The sequence below is a fragment of the Talpa occidentalis genome, unplaced genomic scaffold (assembly GCF_014898055.3).
Source record: "Talpa occidentalis isolate TD23 unplaced genomic scaffold, MPIMG_talOcc4v2.1 talOcc4.7, whole genome shotgun sequence".
NCBI lineage: Eukaryota > Metazoa > Chordata > Mammalia > Eulipotyphla > Talpidae > Talpa > Talpa occidentalis.
In genome coordinates, this window is record NW_023605083.1 from 61254131 (window position 1) to 61269236 (window position 15106).

A 15106-nucleotide genomic window follows, 5' to 3' on the forward strand; every position below is an offset into this window, starting at 1 on the left:
GACTAATATTCCATTGTATGGATAGACTATATTTTATTTATCCATTCATGAAACACTTGGGTTGTTTCTGCCTTCTGGTTATTATGAGTAGTGCTGCTATGAACATGGGTGTATAGATATCTGCTTGAGTCCCAGCTTTCAATTCTTTTGGACTGGAATTTCACCTGGGCATGAAATTGCTGAATTGTATGATAGTTCTATGTTTAAGTTTTTGAGGAACCACAAAACCAAGGGACATAATTTTGATGGGCCTCTCTTAGGAGGGTAAATGCCAGGTTTGTAGGAAACCACCACGCTAAGTGAAGGGTACAACAGCCCCTCTTGTGGCCTAACAGCGACTGTCCCTCATATAATAAACTGGTTATGGGGAGATGAACAATCTGCTGAGCCAAGTAGCTCTGGTCTTAGAATCTCTCTGAGGGGATAGGATGAATCACATAGACAAGGACACGAGACAAGAAGCCAGGGAGAACACGTAGGCCCTTGGACTATCCTTCCTGTTAACAGTGTCTGGGATTTTGGGCCAGTTTATGATATTTGAGTATTTTATACTAGCAGAGGGATATATGGTCAATACCTGTTTTGAATGCCTGGGGCTTGGGGTATCAGACTGACCCCTGGGTTGGCTGGAGACTGAGTAATTAAGGTCAGTCACATGGGCATTCCGTGCTTACAGGACTGACTCCCAGTACAAACCCAAGATACCAAGGTTCGGGTGAGCTTGCTTGGTTGGCAATATGTCAAGATGTCACGTGTGTTGTCGGGAGACCTCAGCACCACCCACGTGAGTCCTGCTAGGAGAGGATACTGGCAGCATGGGCTGGGTTTCTCCTGGACCCCACACTCTATGCCTTTTCCCTTTGTTGATTCCAATCTGTATCTTTTCAGCGTAATAAACTACAGCCACGCGTGTAACAGCTTTTCTGAATTCTGTGAGTTCTTCTAGCAAATCATCAAACTTGAGGGTTATCTTGGGGACTCACACACTTCCTCCTCCACACTTCTTCCCCTGGAGCTTCTGGAGCCACCCTGGCACAGGGATGGTGTTTCAGGATGAAGTCTGAGAAAACAATGTAGGTGAAACGCCCCCCCACCCCCTGCCCCGGTGGGTGTCAGTGTGCCTTGCACAGGGTCCCGCAAGAGGGCATCACTACATGTGGCTGTGGATGGTACTGATTGAGCAGGGCTGGGAGGTTGGGGGGGAGGGGGTAGATCATTCTGTGCATGGAATATACTTCAAAAGGAAGATTTAAGACTTTTACTTATAAAGAGGATAAGTGGGGTTTGAATAAGTAGAAAAAAAAAGACACCATGAGTTTGGTTCCCTGCTGAGAAGTCAGAACAGTTACACATGCATTAGCCCAACTGGTATTTTTTAAAGATTTATTTTATTTATTTATGTATACAAGAGCTGGGGTATAGGCCAGAGGTATGGGGGTGGGAGTAGGGTGAGAGGGTTCACCAGAGACAGAGTGGGAAGCAGAACAGGCGGATCTACTGAAATACACTGCTGAGGGGAGCAGTGGGTGAGACAGGAGAGGTCTGCTGCACCATGTGGGTCAGCTCCCTGGCTGGGGATCGAACTCGTGCTGCAGTAGCTGGGGATAGCTTCATAGTGCTGAGACATAACCCCCTGCACCATTGGGGAGGCCCAGCCTGTTTGATTTTTATAACAAACCTGTGACATGCTCTCCATCTTCAGAGTCAGATAATACTCAGGGGCAGACTGTACACTTACTCAAGGTCACATAGCTAGTTAAGTGGAAGTGAGATTAACTTTTCTTTCTACTTCACTAAAAAAATTGCAAATTTAAAGCATACTTGTTATTTCATTTTATATAAAAGGCCATTCTAAAAACACAGCTAAAGTTACAGAGCAAGAAGTCAACTGATTCTGTGTAAAGCTGAAAAAGATTCCAGTTTCACAATGGTTTAATGTTTTGTCTTAACAGATCTTGGGACAAAAAAATAGATATCTAAAGTTCAGCAAGTCTTATACTTTTACCTCTGCTTCTGGGGCAAATTCATGAAACAACATTTTAATGAGTAAAAATTTATGTGTAGTACAATATATTTCTTTGAAATGATTTCTTTCTATTTTAGTAATATGTCTGCATAGAGAAATGTCTGGTCATGGCCATTAAATGTGGACATTGGTTATTTTTGATGGCGTGGTTGCAAGAAACTGATCACATTTCTGTTTGGCCTTTTGTCTTGGCTTGAATCTTTTTAGATTTTTATGTTTAAATAACTAGGAAAGAGGAAATAAAAGAAGCAGTTTGTCATTTTCTAAACATATCACCTGGTACCAATATAAATGACACTTCATCTGTCTCAAACTCTTTGCAGAGTTCTGCTTCTCCCTTTATTCTTCATAGTAGTCACACTTTTCCTTCCTATGTCTTATTTCCAGGAAAGAACATGGCTGAGGTTTTTGTTTATCCTTAAAAGCAGCAATTTGAAAGCTTGTTCAGAGCTCTTGAATATCACGATGCTCTTGGAGAAGCATCTTAAAAACCTAAGCACACATAATTCTGGCTTAGGAACTAAAAATACTGAAACAGTCAAAATGGTAGTGTGTGCAAACATATGTCTGCATCTCAAGAATAACGATGTAGGGCCTCCCTGGTGGCGCAAGGGGTTAGGTGCCATACTATGAAGCAATCCACAACCTCTGCAGCACAAGTTTGATCCCTGACCGGCCAGGGAGCAACCCACATGGCACAGCAGACCTCTCCTGCTTCACCCGCTGCTCCCCTCAGCAGTGTATTTCAGTCAGTCTGCCTGTTCTGTTCCCCACTCTGTCTCTGGTGAATCCTCTCACCTCCTACACCTCTGGCCTGTATCCCAGCTCTTGTATGCATAAATAAATAAATCTTAAAAAAAAATAATGATGTAGAAATATTTTTTAGAAAATGGGAAAAATGAGTTTTTTCCAACTGTATTCTTTGTCTGTGTGTTTATTAACCTTATCAATATCTCTGAGAGGAGCACCTGTGTCAATGATTCAAGAATTACTGTGTCAATGATTCAAGAATTACTTACGGGGGCCTGACCTGTGTCAATGATTCAAGAATTACTTATGGGGGCCTCCCTGGTGGTGTAGGGGTTAAGTCTCAGCACTATCACCAAGACGGCCCACTCTGTGGGCCTCAGTTCGATCCTTGGCCAGGTTGCTAACCCACATGGTGCAGCAGACTTCTCCTGTCTCGCCCACTGCTCCCCTCAGCAGTGTATTTCAGTAGATCCACCTGTTCTCCTCCCTACTCTGTCTCTAGTGAATCCTCTCACCCCCGCACCTCTGGACTAGACCCCAGTTCTTCTATACATTAATAAAATAAATAAATAAATCTTAAAAAGAGCTATTTATGGGACAAAAACAAATCTAAGTAGATACCACCCATTAATCTTACTATTTACTGTAAATAGGGGACATGATGCCAGTCTTTGATTTTTCCAAACAGAATATTCTGGGGCAACTTAAATACACCTATGAAGTCAGAGGTTTAAAAAGCGTTTCCTTAAAAGAGCCAATTTAGTGAGTTAGTGAAATTTTCTTTCCTTCCAGGCCTTACATTCATTTAGTTTCCAACATAATTACATAGCCCAAATAGGTGATAATAACACTTTGAGGTTCAAAATGTAAAAGGAAAGGCTGACCTTGCCAGCTTAATCCTCAGGGGGCAGACTTTTCATGGTTTAATGTGTCCCCCTGAGGTCACTAGAACTGTTAATTATTTGAATCTTTTCACTATGGCTTTCCTAGAAAATACAACTGTCCATAAGTTTCTATTAAGACTAATGAGGAAGGATGTGTCTGCCCTACTTCTTTTCACAAGGTGCAAATGGCATCCTGAGATCACTGGCTGGTCATTCCACTTGGAGTTATGCTACCTCATCTAGACTTTGGACTCTGGCACCCCTTAAATTTGACCTTGTCTCAGAATCTCGACAAGAAAGGAAGGGGAATGAACTCATCCTACAGCCAGATCTTCTGCAATGGGTTTTTCACCTTATCTCATATTAGTCTTCACAAAATTTCTCACAAGCAATTATGTCACCATTTTACAGATGAGGAGAGAAAGGTTCAAAGAGTACTTTTCCCCAGAGCTTGCAGCTATAAATTAGGCAGGACCATCCCCAGAAGCATGTCTAGCCCAATGCTTTCCATGGCACCGGATGATCCCCACCAGCTCTCTGAGCAGATAGGCACTGGACATGGTGCTGAGGTCAAGAAATAGGAGCTGTCACTAGTAATAATGCACAGTGGCAGTATTTCTATTACGTACGCCATCACCACATTTATGCCAGCATTTACCTGTCTTTTCCAGAGAATAATTATTTGTATTGTCTTTTTTTTTTTTAAAAAATTAATTATGAATGTTCATCTGGGAGTTGTCAAAGTCAATTCTGCTCTTCCCCAATGGTGGCCAGAAAAGCCCTGTGCCTCTGGCCACCAAGTAACTTTTGTGAATTTGAACAGAGCTGGAAAAATCCTGGTAGGTCTGGGACACTCAGGGATATGGCACCTCCTGTGAGTCTCATGGCTCAGTGATTAGCTTTTGTTCTGCTGAAAGACCATTCTACCATCTTACTAATATGCCATGGAGGCTGCTCCTGACATGACTCCCCACTGTTCCCCCTCCTGGTACTCATGCCTCCTCATAGTCCCCTCCCTTTGCATGTGGGCTGGCACTAGTGACTTGCTTCTAATGAATGGAATATGACAAAGTGGTAGGATGTCCTTTCTGTGTGACTCAGCTATAAGAGACTGTGACTTTTGCCTTGCTAGAGGTCCCTCTTGCTCCTCCTTCAGCTTTCTTGAATGGAGAAAACTAGAGAGGCCCAAGTGACTAGGATCAGAGGGTGCCCCTCAGCCAACAGCCAGCAAGGATCTAAGGCCATCAGTCCTCCAGCCCCAGGGGAACTGCATCCTGCCCCAAGCCACACAAATACACCTACAATGAGCACACATCCCAAGCCAACACCTTAAATGTAGCCAGCAGGAAACTCTGACAAGGGCAACCCAGCTAAGCCCTGCCTGGGCTCTCAACCCACAGAAACTGTGAGCTAATAGAGCTGAACTTTAAACCACCAAAATTTGGAGTAATTGGCTCCCAGCAATCAATAGTGAATACCTCTGCCCACTATGGAATATTGTCAGGGAGAAAGGCCTAGTCCCATTATGACTTAAACTGAAAACTCCCCGTATTTGAGGGATGATTTTTTGGGAATGATGCATGGGGCTAAGATGCATTTACAATCAAACCTGTAACATCAATTTTGTTGTCATAATTAAAACACTTGCAGTACAGAACTCACAAACTGTATTGTCTTGTTAACTTCCTCACTCGGGGAGGCTTGATTTCTGGCTTTTCCACCACTGGCTGGGCAGTTTCCACACGTATAGGAATCGGACTTCTAGAGACACAGCCCAAAACAGAACAACACACAAGAAAAGGTTTATGGTCTTATTTTTTTGGCTGGCTACAGTGATTGTTTTCTCAGTTAATTTGTAGTTTAATAACATTAATAAATGCAGTTTTAAAAAATACCACAGAAAATTCAAAGTCATAAAACTAATCATAGAGAAGAAAATCTAGCAAGAAGGGAGCTGACGATAATTGGGGCAGCACATAGAATTTCCCCGCCAATCTCCCCCACCCCCAGTATCAGGGTTTGGTTCATAATCAGGCTTTGCTAGTAAAATTAGTGAGGAGACACCCATGGATAATACATTTCTAAATTCAAGTAATCTGGAATCTATGTTATTTGAAACAGAGCACAGGAAAACGTATATTTAAAGACAAAGAACAATAGAGCATTTAATATGGCTGATGCGTAATCAGAAGACCTTTAAGACTTGCTCCAATATATCTTAATTATATATATGTACATATATATGTATATATGTGAACATTAAGCTTCACAAAATGGTGATTTGAAAGAAAAGCTTCCATACATGTTGCAGTGGTCATTACTAATTTCATTTCAAAAATCATAGAGTATCTTCCTGCACCAAAAAGCATCAAAACAAGTTGAGGTTCTCCACAAGGGACCTGTGGCAAGTCAGTCAGCACTTGGAGGTCTCCATTTTTCCTTTCACTCAGTGCCTGACACGGTGAGGCATATGTGGCCAGAGCCTAATATGTTTGTTGAACAAACACATGAATGAACAAATAAGCGATCATGGCCCTTGCTTTCTAGGTACGTGATTTCCTCGAGCTGGGACCCCAGAGTCCACAGAACACAACTCCTGCAAGAGTCCACTGTCTCTGGGGAAGAACAAAATGTTCTGAGATAGATGGTTGCTTTCTGGGAAGCTTCTAGGAGGAGCCTACACTTAAGCAGAGGGAGGGAAGACTTCCGAGGTAGGAGACAAAGCAGAGAGCTGACAGAATGCAAGGGGCTGGAAGCACAGACAGGCGAGGACCCAGCAGAGGAGTGAAGGATTGGGACAAGAGGGGAGCAGAGGGGGCAGGTCACCAGGGCCTCAGGCTGAGGAGTGCACCTGAAGCAATGGCAGTCACTAGAGGTTTTAGGTGAAAGAGTGGTGTAGTCAGACTTGCATTTTACAAGGGTCCTCAGAAGAACAAAGAGGATGCTGGGCAAGAGCATCTTAGAAGACTAGCTAGTGGACCTCGCCGGTGGCACAGCGGTTGAGCGCTGGGTTGTGAAGCTGCCCGCAGCCTCTGCAGCACCGGTTCGATCCCTGGCCGTCGGGCGAGGGTCCTGTATGGCGCACAGACCTCTCCTGCCGCCCACTGCTCCCCTCAGCAGTGTACTTTGTCAGTCTGCCTGTTCTGCTCCCTGCTCTGGCTCTGGTGAATTCTCTCACCCTCCCATGCTTCTGACTGTACCCAGTGCTTGTATAAATAAATAAATAAATCTTAAAAAAAAAAAAAAGAAGACTAGCTAGTGGTAGTCCTCCAGGAAGAGAAGTAGGGAGGACTCGAGTAGGCTGGGATTACTGTGACGAGGAGGAGAGGATGGATGTGGAGATAATCTGAAAGTCAAACTGGCAGGACCTGGCAGTCAATTAGATGAGGGGTGAAATAGGAGAAAGTCAAGAATTTCTGGGGTCAGGCCTGGATAACAGGCAAATAATAGCCCATTACCCAAGACTGGTAAACAGATGAAGAGATTGTGGGTTAGGGTGGGAAAAGGTGAATTAAGATTTTGAAAGTCCAGGAGGCAGTTGGCTATGTATCTCTGGAGTAAGACAAATTGATACCAAGGACATGGATAGGGAATCATTAGGTGACACAGAGAAATGTTTTATTTTTGGTGTCAAGTATAAGAATTCCCCAGGGCAATGGTTCCTGGATCACCTGAGGTACTTGCTGATATTCTGGTCCTCGTATCCACTGCCCCGGCCCCCAAAGGATCCGAAAGATTTGAAATAGGACCCAAGAGTCTCCACTTTTAACAAGAGACTAGTGCAATTATCCTTGGGTACATTTTAGGAAAAGGTACTTTCAGAAGATCCAGCCAGTGTTAGTGGACCAGCCAGGTGGCATTAGGTGGCCATGGTCTATAGGTTGTTCCTCAGTTGGGCCCAGAGGAGAAGAGTTTCTATTCTCTGTGGGATCAGGAGAGGAAAGTTTTCCTCTGGGTTTGAGGTGGTGGTGGTCTGGGAGCTTTAAAAGACACAGGTGGTTCTAGTGCCATTAAGGGTTCAGGATGAGGGGCACCCAAATAGACCAAGGGAACAAATGAGTTGCTGAGCTGGGGCAGGGAACAGAGGCCAGGTGGAAGGGCCTCTCGTGTTCTGTGAAGGAGTCTCCCTCCATTCTGAGAGCAAAGCGGAGCCTTTGAAGGACTTCAAGCATGGGAATGACAAGCCAGGTCTATATACTTGAGAAGCAACTCAAAGTGATTTCTTTGTTAGTACAGCAGGTAAATAGTAAAACAGTACAAACAGCATCGTTGAGGCCTAAAGGAAGTTATTTAGGCCAGTCTTTTTCTAGCTCTTCAAGCTCCCATTCTCTCAGGTTTCTTTTCCCTCTGACTTGTTAACAAATGCCTCATGAGCAATGTTTCAAAGAGAATGTTGGTGATACAGAGAGTATTGTTTCCTCATTCAAGCAAGAAGCAACAGACCTTACATTAGTGTCCTGAAGACTGGATTTCTTATTGATATTTACAAACGTTGACTCCTCTTTTCCAACCTGTTGAAGAAAACAGGCAGGTTTGTCAAAACTGAATGTTTCGGCATACACAAATCTCACATCTCTGACATTCAAAGGGGTATAGAAATGTGAAGGGGGCTTATCAAAGAGGTAGTTCATCAGTGAATAACCAAGTCTCTCTGGTATTTATATAAATTAACAAAAAATATTTTCTTGAGTCATTCTCATCATGGGGATCAAGACTTCATCATTCAGACACAGTCAATTCTTGCATTCATTCTTTTACTGAGTACCCGCTACGTGCCAGCTCACACTTAAATGAGAAAGGGATGGTGTGGGAAAAGTCAAACCCCTACTTTAATCCTTCCTTCACATTTTAGATCAGGAATAATAATCGGCTCTATGCTCATATGGCATAGTTTACAAAGGAATTCTGAGTCTGTCCGTTCATCTCACTGTTACCAGGCTGGGAGGAATTACATAATAGGATTTTGAGAGAAGCCTTGTCCGCCTCCCTCATGAGTCTCACAAAGAATGGAGGGGGAGAAATGGACACCCACTCAGCCAGCCTGGAGGCCAACGGGAGAGACAGCAGCCTCAGTCCTCACACGCTCATCACAATGGACAGAGCTTGGCCTGATACACTCTGAGCTAAGCTTGCCAGGCTACTAGCTCAGAGGGCATTGCATTATTAGCCCACCGGGCCTATGTATGGATACAGCCCTGTTTCCTGATCAAGGCCTTTTTAAGAGGCAGCAACAGATAATACCGTTGTCCTGTCTGATTTCTGCTTCTTTCCTCTGCACCCTTCCTCTGCCCTGGTGCCAGCTGGGAATTAACACTTACACCCTGAGCAGTGTGATCTGATAACTGCCCCCATCCTCTATCACAATTGCTCACACTCTAAACAGGGCCTCTCCAAGCATGTCCCTGTGTTCCCATGAACAAGGCCTGCAGATGGCAGTGGAAGTCACTTTACAAAGAGGCCTGTGGCTGAGTAGGTGTGAAACAAAGGAATCTGGTTGCTTTCCTGCAGGACTTCTCAGAGCCTCTACAATGCTAAAGCACAGGTGACAGGGAGATCAGTGTGCAGCACTTCTACAATGACCCAGGAGCATCCTCCGGGGCTAGCGCTGTGATAACATCTAGGGGAACACCGCTCTGCAACCACTAATGTCACACTTGCCCACTTCTCCTTTCCTGCCTCTGCACATGTGCACTATGTCTGCTCGACCAGGACATTTTCTTGTATTCTTACCTATTTCTCATCTCTTCCCTACATTTTACAAAGTGAAATATTTCTCTCCTTACATTCCTTCAGTGGCCCAGAAACTCGGGGGTCCTCCCAAGCTGACACATGCAACATGGGGCCACAGGGACATGACAGAACTTTCTAAACGCAGGTGACAAGTGAAATACATGTTGGCTTTGTTTGTTCGTTGGTGGTATAATAAATAGCACACGTTACAACAATGAAGGCAGAATCAACAAAGAGATGGGTGGCAGGGGACTCTGATAACACTGAGTTTGTGGTAAGAGGGGAAGCTGCCCTCTGCAGTAAGCACTGCCATGGTTCAGTGGTGCCCATCATCTACCCACCCATGCCCCCAACACTGTCATCACATCACATCTGTGATCATGAGGTGATTATCACCACAGTGACAAAATGTGCTGTGTCAGGGGCTTTATAGAGACTGTACCACCTAATCTCCAAGGCCACCCATGGTGGTGGAAGTCATCCTCCTTCTACACATGAGGAAGTTATGCTCAGAGAGATTAAGAAGCTGAAGATGACGTAGCTGGTAAATGGAGATCACGATTAAAACCCAGACAATCTGACTTCGAAGCTTGCCTTCTCTACCTCACTGCTTGATGTTTATATCACGACGCCAAAATGGGAGAAATGTAACCTTTCTCTCACCAGTGTATTTTGAAAGGGTCTAAATTATTCAGATTGCACCATTCATAAACAGAAACAATAATATAACAGATTACGGAGTATTTACTTTATTCTTGGCAACCTAGGCATAGCTATTAGGTTCAAAAAGAATGAAGAAGATAGTTAAATGCTTTTCTAATGAAATCATGGACAAACTGCAGCTTTTTATATGATGTTTCCAAGGGAGAGATGGCAAATGGTTTTCAACTTGAGTGCCAACTTTGATCCACTGGTGGTGTCTCCTGGAAAAACTATGCAGCAAAAGATTCTGAGGCTGCATTGAGAGTGAAAGCGTATCACAATCAACCAGTGGTATCTGTTATGAAAGCAAGTGGGAATTTATGGAAATTATTAAAGCATCATCTCTCATCTCTAAACCCTTCTCATTTCTGCTTTGCCAGCTGGCTCCTTGACAAGATCTGTCCATAGGGGAGGCTAGTGGGGAGGGACTCGCTCTTTCTCGTCTGCTTCCTGCTCCTGTGAGTCACCCAGCCTGGCTTCTTTAGCCCCCAGCAGCAGCTGTTCCTCCTGGAGCAGCCCTTGAATCCAGCTTGCAGTTTCCACCACTTGCCCATCCAGCTCCTCCGACATCCGGGCACCCATCGCTGGTTAGAGACTAGGTTGACACCCTGTGGGATCTGTTCTCCAAGTTCAGAGACACAAGCACAGGTCACAGTGGCCCCTCGTCAGAAGTCGGTGTCTCTGTGGACTTCTCCCCCAAGCTTGCACATTTAATTTTTATAGCATCTTTGTTCCCTCAGATGTAGGGGTCAGAAGTGCTTCCTATAGCCACCAACTCTAGGGTGTCAGAGAACTGCCACTCAAATTGGCCCTATCAGCTCCTCAGAAATGCAAATACATGAAAAAAAAAAAAAAGAAAGAAATGCAAATACATGAGCCCCCAAGGCTCTGCTGAATCTCAGGGAGGGGACTGTACAGTGAACTCTCAAGAACCATTGTCTTAGAGTTCTCTTTCTGTTCTTTTGGTTATTTCATTACTGACAACATACCAGTTGGTAATTCTTAATGTTGAGGTCTCCGCTCACACAACAGGTGTGGCTCCTGTCTCCTGGCAGGACCCTGACTGGCAACATCTTGGGGCTGGAGTGCCTCTCCTCTGAGGCAGGGAGGGACTCATGAGCTGAACCCCCAGGAATGTGCCACTCCACCCACCTGGGCACTCACACGGGAAGCATTCTCCAACTGGGCTTTCAAAATGTTGCACTTCACATGATCAGCCACTGGGGACGGCAAGAGTGGGGTCTGAAGAGTCTTCTCAGAAACTTTCTTCTCTTCAGCCTATAAGGAACCAAAGTACATGCAAGAGATCGCAAGCAAAGACAAGAGGAAACACCTACCTTGACCTTTCCCAACAATCACAACTGCAATCCTACCCCCCTCCCCACACACACTATATAGACAATTGTGTCATCAAATTCTTATATGACTGGCAGGACGTTTCCTATTTGCAAAGGACTCACAAGTATCCTCTCATTCTCTTGGAAAGCAAGGCGCAGACGTATGAGGAAGCCCCCTGGACCAGAAGGCAGGGTGAAGAGGCTCTTCCCAAGTCTTGCAACCAGAGCCGGAGCTGGGGGCAGAGCCAGGCCTCCAGGCCCCAGGTCTACACCCCTTGCAATGCTGCGCCCTCACAATGTCACCTCTTACATACAAGGATTCAGGGGCTTGCTGAGTCGAGGAAAAGAGTGTGAAACCATCATTAATCTTGCTGAACGCGGTGGCTCTCAAGGAACAACTTGTTTCTATGTGACCTCATTACAAAGCATCTCAGACTTTAGGAATTTTGTGCATCCATCACTCTTTTTTTTTGCCATTTCCCATGTATTAAGTGAACACCTACCTATAATTCATATAATCCAGTTAAGGTGGATTACCTTGTGACTCACTGTTTTAAGCATGTCCTAAGTAATCATATCTTTGAAGTCATGGGCTTGGCGACTATTAAATTTATTCTAATACACAGTCTGATAATTATATAACTTTTAAAAAAATACCCATCCTACTCATCCATGGATAAAACCTAAAATCATCTCTGATGGTATACACCACACTCTGTGAAATTATGTCTCCTTGTTAACCAGGCCCATTGTGGTCCTTGGCCATTCCAGTGCTAATATGGTGCTTGGCACAAAACAGATGCTCAATAAATACGTCCTTAAGAAAATGATAGTGATCTATAGTTATTATTGCAAGATACAAGTATTTAACAAGAAAGATATAAGACCCTGTGATTGCTGAAAGTTCACTTAGTGATATCAGGACGTAGGGTGTCATGTCAGTCACAAAGCACCCGGGCAAGAATAAACTGTCCTAAAGGCTTCCAATTCTGCAAGTCCCAAAGTTAATCTCATTCCCTAATTAAAAAATTCTGTGGAGCATCTTGGTGCACATAGCAGGAGTTTTATGAAAGCCCTGGAGGAAGCACAGGGCAATTGGCTGGTTAACATCACTTAACAAAGAAAAGAGGGATTAGAATAGTTTCCCAGTGGGACCTCCAAACACACAGCAGAGCGTTTGGTAGAACACGCAGAACTCAGCAATTTCATGTCACAGCAAGAAAAGCAGGGACCAAGACCTGGATTTAAATCTGAGCTCTTTCCCTTGCCAGCACCATTTAAAAAGCCTTAATAAGCATGATGACAATGATGCTGGCGATGATGAAAAGGAAAATATTTACTGAAAATTTACTATGGGCCAGTGGCTGGCTAAGCATTCAGACACCCATCTCATTGAGTCATCTACTTTAACCTTCCCATAGGAGATAGGTACTGTCATTCTCCCCATTTTACAGATGAGAACAAAGCAGAGAGACGGTAAGTCACTTGCCCAGGGTCACACAGGAAGATCCAAGATTCACACCCAGGATGAGGGGAAACAAAAGCTAGAGTCCTTGATCACTTAGCTTTACTGCCTCCTTTCATCGCTCTGAGTCTGTTTCATTCTTTATAAGATTATTATAATGATCAAGTGAGAAAATAAGATATGAATCATATTAGGTTCTTTGGTTAGAAAGGAAAATATAACTAAAAAAGAACATCAGATCTGAGGACACTAATGATCCAAAGCCATCAAGCTGGATATAAAGAAAACTGACTCATTTAAGTGGAATCATTATTCTAAGATTTAGCATAAGCCAAAAAGCAAATGGCAATCTGTTTATTTTGAGAGGTTTCCAGTGTAAATTTAGGATAAATTATGTGTTTGTAGTGGGTATTTTCACTGGTGTGTGAAGAGTTAATTTTTAAATTATATTTCTTTTTTTTTTTTTTTTTTTTTGGAATGCTACACTGGGATATACAGGAATTAAATTGGTTTGAAAGCCCATTTGAGGTCTTTGACAATAGCTTAAGGGGATATAGTTAAACTGACAGTAATGACCGAAGAACTACTTTAAAAACCTGAACGCCACTATATAAGAAAGAATAAGAATTCAGCATTGATTTTCCCTTTGAATTTAGTAATTCCAAACTGCTTTTTGGATAACAGTCAAGCTTTCCTGTTGAATGTGGACAAGGGAAGAGCTAATGTTCATCTCTATGAATTGACTCAAGTGAAGTCCAATACAAATTTTGGAAAATTTGAGTAGTATTATGTGAATATGTTTGCATAAAAGGAATCTTTTATGGGAGATAGGTATCTAGATTACAACCAGACCCCAATTCTAGCCCAAAAGGTGGCTCCAAGAATTCTGTGCTTTCTCTCTTTTGCATGACCATATTTGTTTTTTATGTTCCATTTGAATTGTGCAAAGATGCTTTATCATTCAATATGGAAATACAGATTTCAAAAGATACAAATGAACGACAACTGGGCTTTAATATTATTATGGTTGGAAATAGTCCATCTGTTTGGGGATGTCATTTGAGGATAAAGAAATGATCAGATGCATTTGTAAATTGTTTATACATTGTTTACACATTTGAAATCTAATGAGATTTAAATCCCTGTGATAATTTTGGGTACAGCTTTGGAAACAGGCAATGAAAATTTATTTTCACCACTAAAACAAGAAAAGGAACTTATCTACCCTTAGAAGAATCAGAGGCTTCTCAGTGCTTGAGGACAGAAAAACCTTAAGGCTCATCGGTTCCCAATTGTGGTATCAGGTAAGTGTGAGGACAGCTGCAAGGAATCTTTTATTAATACTAAAGATCCCTAATGTGAAGCAATATGCTTTGCTCAGATGTTAGGACAACATCAAGGTTACCTGACATCACTCTAGCCTACTTACATACTGATGCATTTCTTTAAGTGGAAAGAAAGGAGGGGCAGGATAGCTGGAGCTTCAGGGAAAAACTCCATAACACACAACTGTTTTACCTGTGCCTTAACCTTGAACCAACTTCTATCGCTGATGCTCCATCAATATTCATGGCAAGTATGAATTACATGGTTTGTGAGTTCCCTGCTGTTAAATGCTGCTTCCTTGAAATAGATTTCAGAATGTTATCAAACACCAGGTAAGCCCCGTTAGAAGCATATCCTGTGTATCATGCAGAAGAAAAGCTGAAAAGCAAGAGACTAAGAGGAAAAAGACCTATCCAGGGGGCCATGTGATGTATGGGTTGACTCCCCAGAACCTAGTGCAGACCCGCTCAATGAAGAATTGTTGATTGAGGGCCTCCCCTGGTGGCACAGCGGTTGAGCGCTGGGCTGCGAAGCTGCACGCAGTCTCTGCAGCGCCGGTTCGATCCCCAGCCCCCAGCGAGGGTCCCACATGGCACGCAGACCTCTCCTGCTGCACCTGCTGCTCCCCTCAGCAGTGTGCTTCGGTCCTTCTGCCTGTTCTGCTCCCCGCTCTGGCTCTGGTGAATTCTCTCACCCTCCCGCGCTTCTGACTGTACCCAGTGCTTGTATGAATAAATAAATAAATAAATAAATAAATAAATAAATAAATAAACAAATAAATAAATCTTAAAAAAAAAAGAATTGTTGACTGAATGAATGTAAGTGCCATTCTGCAGGAGGGTGGCATAGTAGAAAGGTGGGAGGTAAGGCATGGAAGGTGGGCTCC

The 15106-nt window shown here is 43.4% G+C and overlaps 1 protein-coding gene across 3 annotated transcripts in view; it reads right to left on the reverse strand.

Moving 5' to 3' along the window:
• Positions 1-15106, reverse strand: part of EPB41L4B (erythrocyte membrane protein band 4.1 like 4B) — a 128877-nt gene that overhangs the window by 20840 nt on the left and 92931 nt on the right. For all 3 annotated transcript variants that reach the window (XM_037494298.2, XM_037494299.2, XM_037494301.2), the window contains exons 18-20: positions 11245-11370; positions 8104-8171; positions 5323-5421 (exon numbers count right to left, since the gene is read on the reverse strand). In XM_037494298.2, the coding sequence (XP_037350195.1) occupies positions 5323-5421; positions 8104-8171; positions 11245-11370 (293 nt within the window). The remainder of the gene's footprint in view (positions 1-5322; positions 5422-8103; positions 8172-11244; positions 11371-15106) is intronic.